The 7119-nt window shown below is 31.4% G+C and overlaps 1 protein-coding gene across 1 annotated transcript; it reads left to right on the top strand.

Annotated features, from left to right (window-relative positions):
• The first annotated feature begins 2270 nt into the window (after nt 1-2270).
• On the top strand, nt 2271-6656 carry LOC140827591 (glutamyl-tRNA reductase 1, chloroplastic-like). Its single transcript, XM_073190318.1, has 3 exons — nt 2271-2718; nt 2884-3125; nt 5245-6656. Exons 1-3 carry the CDS (start codon nt 2427-2429, stop codon nt 6373-6375), a joined length of 1665 nt encoding a protein of 554 aa, XP_073046419.1. The 5' UTR covers nt 2271-2426; the 3' UTR covers nt 6376-6656.
• Nucleotides 6657-7119: the final 463 nt, after the last annotated feature.

Raw genomic sequence — 7119 nt, 5'->3', positions numbered from 1 at the left:
GTAACCAATTGATCATATTCTTTGATCCAAAAGCACATGTCACTACTAAATCACCAGAACGGGAGATAGGAGATGACTATCCAACGGACAATATCATTTCCAATTTGATTGGAATCAACACTTTTCTATCTCAAGTCAAGACATGTCAAAAACTGACTAACATTGATATTGAGAATCTCAGAGATCAAGTGGTCAAGAATATTATAAATTTATCCAGAGATGTTCATTCTTTATTCATACAAGTAGACTCCATGAAAATGAACCACAATGTCCCAATTATCCAGTTCTCTTGATGTTCTTTATCAAAAAATGGACTTAGTTTGTGACAATCTCACCTCAAAGATTGACTTAGTTCACATTCAGTTTTCTTCCAAGATCGACACATTCAGTTTTATTTTTTTGTTGTTCAATCAAGAAATTGAAACAACCGTACAACATAACATTTATATGAATTTTAATTAAATAAAAATAGAAAACAATATTACACCAAATTTTTATAAATTAATTCACTTCTTCATTATATATACACATTATATCAAGTAATCAATAAATTCAATATATTATTTTAAAAATGTCAGTTGCTACGTATATTATATGAGTTTTATTTATTGATAATATTTATATATGTGTGGGATCCAAATAAAATGATGTGATCGATTATTAGAATTTAATTCGATTAATGTATCATAAAAACAGGACAAAAAAAACTTAATAATATATTTCTTTGTATCTTCCCCTATCTTTTTGCTGTCAAAGCTAGGAAGAAATTTGTGGCATGGATTCGTCTTGAAATCTTAGAAACCAATCTCCCCCACGAATCTCCACTCTTCTCATCCTATCCTCTTCAGATTGTTGCTCTTTATGATTTTCTCGCGACTGATTGTGAAACAAAATTGGTGACGCAAATATTAGCAAACAAACATTAGTTTATTCCGTATTTTGATGAAAATATTTTCGATTTTACTTTTATTTTTTTAAAAAGTTGTAACTTTTTGTTTGATCGATCGAGAAACATATCTTTAATTCTAGATTTATCTGATTTTAATATTGTTTTTGTGCAATATTCAACGAACTAGACAACCCAAATCTCAGCTCGAACTATAAAATTTATGACCGACATAAGACGACTTTATCCTCAACCTTCTCTTGTAATAGCTATTACTGTTGAAGTATGATATAATATTTCAATCTTTATTTCAATATATAAATATATATATATATATATAATCCCAACTTTATACGAGTAGTTCGGAGATTTTTATATATATATATATATATATATATATATATATATATATATATATATATATATATATATATATTAAAACCAATTTTTTTTATTATATTTGATATTATATTATCTAAATGTGACACCTGAAATCGAGAGGATGAGGTATGATCACTAGTATCAAGAAGTTACACAGACTAAGAGCGGCTCATAACAGACTTCTTGGTGAAAGGAATATGAATGAACTGACACAACACGGGAATGAGAGAGATTTCAAGTTTGTGCGATATGAGACTGTATAGTTAATGGGAATTTAAAAAATTTGATATATATTATTCATATCAACAATATGCTTGTTTTTTTTGGAGTTCATTACTCAAAAACTTCAAAGTTAAGTCTATTGACTTGGAGAAATTATGATATGAATGACTCAATGAAAATTTTCTCAGGACAAGTGTGAGTGAGGACATAAACACGCTGTAAAAACTTGTGTAAGTACAGTTGGGGACATTCATCGAATCCAGTAAATATTACAAACATTTTACACTCTTTAAATATATATTAATAAGTAATCCAATTGTGTATAACATTTATTACTATGATATTGATAGGTAAATTTATTAAGACATAAAAATAACTAAATTTATGCTAATAATTTCTTCTCACCCAAATTCAATCATAAAAAGGGATTTTGTGTATGAAAACCACCCTTGATCCTCAAATGTGTATTTAGTATATGTTAGAAACATGACATTCTTAATCAATATCTCTTACCATTTGTACGTATACATTGTGTTTAATGTAACCAAACCTTTTAAAAACTAAAAATCCTGCACTTTAAAAATTGTCTATTTCTTGAAAAAAATCTAAAAAGTTGAATATAAAAAAAATTCCAATTATTATATATTAATGATGCTGAGATAGTGGGTCCTACATGGGAGTGTGGTGACGTAGACAAGTTTTATAGTTGTGGTGAGGGGTGCAACTCTTTCGGATAAAGCGTGTTTCAACTGACCAATCACAGTTGAGAGAAATCCGACCCCCACACTCCAAAATAGCGACTCTTTTCACCGTTCTTCATTGGAGCACACGCCGGCCCTCCAAATCCCGCGAGGATTTCATCTACTCCGACTAATTTCGGGGTTTCATTGGATTTTTGGAGCTGATTTGGATCAGGAAATCGGAATATTTGGCGGTAATGGCTGTTTCAGGCGCGTTTGTGGGTGCGAAGCTCGAGAATTTGTTGATCAGTAGTACGGCGACGGCTTCAGTCGCCTCGGCATCCACACCTCCTGTTGGCTTGCTCTGCAAGCCGGGGGCTCCTGGAAAGCGTCGAGCTTCTCTGAATAGGAGGGGATATTCGGGGAATTTGAGGTGCGAGGCTGCATCCGATGCTTTGGGTCAAGTGGAATCCACCAATGCGGCTACCTCTTCTGGTTTAGCTTCGAGCCTCTCCGCTTTGGAACTGCTCAAGACTTCCGCCGCTGACCGTATGGACTTTTTTGCCATTGAATTTTGATTTCGCTGTCGAATTGGATTATCTTAAGTTCTATTTTATCGTTAATTGATCATGGTTGAATTTCAAGTATAATGTAAACTGGTCGTAGAACCATTTTCTTGGGTTTTCCCGACATTTTGTTCTTGTTTTGGTCCAGGATATACGAAAGAAAAGAGCAGCATTATAGTAATTGGTCTCAGCATCCACACTGCGCCGGTTGAAATGCGGGAAAAACTTGCTGTCCCTGAAGCAGAGTGGCCGAGAGCTATTGGGGAGCTGTGTAGTCTGAATCACATTGAAGAAGCTGCTGTCCTCAGTACATGTAACAGAATGGAAATCTATGTTTTAGCTCTCTCTAGGCACCGGGGAATCAAAGAAGTGACTGAATGGATGTCTAAGGTAACTTTTAGAACTTGTTTTCTTTTAAGAATTTTTGGTTATCTTAGATGGTGTATTCCTTGTAGGAAATTAATGATTCCTTTTTCAGATTTTAAAAGTTAAGAGGAATTCTATATAAAATTTTGAAGACTCCGTAGAAGTATATTGATATTAAAAATAGAATTTCATATAATTTTAAAAATTTAAAGTAAATTTTTAACAACTTCATGCAATTCATTAACATACAAATAAGATACAACTATGAATTATAAAAAAATTTATTCTATTCAATTTAAAGATTTGGATAGATTGTCAAAGCTTTTGACTCATACAAAAAAACTTTTTCTTTCACTATTTGACATCACTTCATGTCTTCTATTCTCTCTTGTATCTGTGTCAGTTTCTTTAATTTTCAAAATATATCTGTATGTATCTTTTTTTTTCTTTTCAGATTTTTCATTGTTTGATACATTGATTGATTGTTTATTTAATAATTTTTTATTTTAATATCTTTTGAAATTTTATATTTTGTGATTTTAATTTATGATTTATACAAATAAACATAATATTCAATAATAAAAAAAAATGACTAAAAAAATAACGTCACTTATTCTTAATAGTTGAATATTTTCCCAACAGCATGATAAAAGAATAAAATAAAATTTAAGATCTAAGCTATAAATCATAAAGAATATTTACAATACAATTAATAAAATAATTTGTTTATTTTGTTGTTTAAAAATTACATTTTATTTATTTATTTTATGACTTCTAATTTTGAATTTTTAAAAGTTTTATAAAATTAGAATTATGATTTTTTTTAATAAAATTAATATGCTAGATATAAGAAAATCATAAAATTTTATTGACTCATAAAATTGAAAGTAACATTATTTTTTAATAATTCAAATTAATTATTTTTATTAAATTTTTGACTAAAAACTGAATTTTTAATTACTTTTAGTATTTTCAATTAATCTGTAAACTATCATATTTTAATAAAAAATTATATTAATACAATGATAAATAATATTATTTTTACTTGAATAATTTAACTTTTAAATAAATAAAATTATTTACTAATATAAAATTTAAAAAAATATTTCAAATCGAATATGTTATCTATGTCAATTAATTATTAGTTTTAAAAAATTAATAAAAAATAATATGTTATAATTAGGCACAAAATCTATATGATTTTATTAAAAAAAGTCTATAAAAATCTAGCAAAAAAAAGTTACAGAAATCCACAAAAATCTGTTGGTAAATACGTAAGATTCTGTAAAATATATGAGATTATGTAAAAGTCAATAAAAATTTATCAAATCCACAAAAGTTTATCATTTTAAAAGTCATTAAAAGTTTTATCAAAATTCTGGATAGTCATCAAAACTATGGATTGAATACCCACCTAAAGTTTCTTGATCGCATATAGGGATGTAATCGAGTCGAGCCGAACTCTTGAAAGTTTGAGCTTGGTTCGTTTATAATCGAGCCGAGCTCGGGCTTTATTTAACGAATATATGCATGGCTCACGAGCTTATTCAAGCTTTTATCGAACATAAACAAGCTTAATAAATATAAATCATACACTTTAATTTACATTAAATTAATTAAAAAATAAATTATATATTTAAAGAAAAATATATTATTCTTATTAAAATTTTTAAATTTATTATAATAAATAAATTTTTCTATATATTTTATAAATAATAAGCAAAATCAATAAATCAAATATCAAAACTATTATTTTTTCATCTAAAAGATTACTCATGAACTTACCAATGAACATGTTCACGAGCTAACGAGCCGAATACTGTAAAGCTTGAGTTTGGTTTGTTATCTTAACGAGCCTCATTAAACGAACTTTTATCGAATCGAGCTTCGAATAGCTCACAAACGGTTTGGTTCGTTTACATCCCTAATCGCATATAGAACTTGCCGTAGAAGAGTTTAGTGCAAAGACATTTGTGAAAAGAACAAAAAATACGCTTACTCTGTTTGTTCAAGTTAGCTTTTCTTTGAAATTTAAGGAAATATTTTATAACACTGAACGTGCAAATGAACAATTTTAATTGTGTGTTTTTAATTGCGTTTTGTTACCATGTTTATGCTCATAAGATGTCGTGTGCTTTGCCAGACCAGCGGAATTCCTGTTTCAGAGATCTGCCAGCACCGTTTTTTGCTCTATGACAAAGATGCAACCCAGCACATTTTTGAAGTGTCATCAGGGCTAGATTCATTGGTTTTAGGAGAAGGTCAGATCCTAGCACAAGTGAAACAAGTGGTTAAAGTTGCCCAAGGGGTTGTGGGATTTGGAAGGAATATAAGCGGTCTCTTTAAGCATGCAATTACTGTTGGAAAGAGGGTTAGAACCGAAACCAACATAGCGGCCGGGGCAGTTTCCGTTAGTTCAGCAGCTGTGGAATTGGCTTTAATGAAGCTTCCTGAATCCTCCCATGCCACTGCTAGGATGTTAGTAATTGGAGCAGGAAAAATGGGCAAGCTTGTGATCAAGCACTTGGTAGCCAAAGGGTGCACAAAGATGGTGGTAGTGAACAGAAGCGAAGAAAAAGTTGCTGCCATACGAGAGGAGATCAAGGACGTTGAAATAGTACACAAACCTCTCATGGAAATGCTGAACAGTGCAGCCAAAGCTGATGTGATTTTTACCAGTACTGCATCTGACATTCCTCTCTTTCTTAAAGAGCATGCTGTCGACCTTCCACCGGTAGGTCCAAATCTCGGTGGTTTGAGACTTTTTATCGACATTTCCGTTCCAAGGAATGTTGGTGCATGTGTCAACGAGCACGAGGGTTCACGAGTGTACAACGTGGATGATCTTAAGGAGGTTGTGGCTGCAAATAAAGAGGATCGAATACGTAAAGCGATGGAAGCTCAAGAAATCATCACTGAGGAATCAAAACAATTTGAAGCCTGGCGTGATTCACTAGAAACAGTTCCAACTATCAAGAAGTTAAGGGCTTATGCTGAAAGAATAAGAGCTGCAGAGGTTGAAAAATGTTTGTCAAAAATGGGCGACGAAGTTCCAAAGAAGTCACAGAAGGCTGTTGATGATCTTAGCAGAGGCATTGTAAACAAGCTGCTACATGGGCCGATGCAGCATCTAAGGTGTGATGGGAGTGATAGTCGTACTTTGAGTGAAACGCTTGAGAATATGCAAGCCCTTAATCGAATGTTCAGCCTCGAGACTGAGATATCTGTGTTGGAACAGAAGGTTAGAGCTAAGGTAGAGCAAAATCAGAAATAAAAGGTACATCTGCTGTGCCTTCTATAGAGCTTTTTGCCTGGTCTCGGTGTTCATCTATGAATAAGTGTAGAACTTCCCATTGTCTTGTTGGTGGCATGGCCCCAACATCCGATACCATATAATATTAATTGCACATGATTAATCACATCTCCTGTCTTTTTTCTATTGATGTTTAACTCTGAAAGTTTTCATTTTGTACAAATATAATTCAAATACTTGATGTGACCAAGGGATGATTTGTTCAACTTAGATTGAATAATTGTGATCAAATTTACCTTCAATCCCACCCTGTTTCGTCGAGTACCTTGAACTTTATTTGGAAGTTTGTTGTCGATTGCTGTGTTACAACACGGCAACCTCATCACACCAGTATATCGTATATATATCCCAATGATTTTTTTAAGAGTTCAATTTTTTTTTTTATTGTGAGCTCCGACTTGTTATATCAATATTATTTTATATATATAGCAGCAGAAGCGTATACAATATTTGACTGACAAAAGATAACCTAAATACTAGCACTACGATCTCGAATGAAAGTCAAACGTGATTTCACGGTCTAGCTAAGTCAATATTTCAATTTCCATAATTTTCATCATATTCGAAATCATGAATCTTATATCTGGATTTACAGTAAATAGAAATAAATAAAAGTTAAGTCTTCAGGGATGTAGTTATATATGGTTGTAGTTATATATGGTTATAACAAGCTAACTAGTAATATATCAGTGCATTAGCTCAATA

Source organism: Primulina eburnea, chromosome 3 (assembly GCF_022965805.1).
Source record: "Primulina eburnea isolate SZY01 chromosome 3, ASM2296580v1, whole genome shotgun sequence".
Taxonomy (NCBI): domain Eukaryota; kingdom Viridiplantae; phylum Streptophyta; class Magnoliopsida; order Lamiales; family Gesneriaceae; genus Primulina; species Primulina eburnea.
The sequence above is the reverse complement of the archived record's forward strand: the minus strand, read 5'-3'. Positions and strand labels throughout refer to the sequence as shown.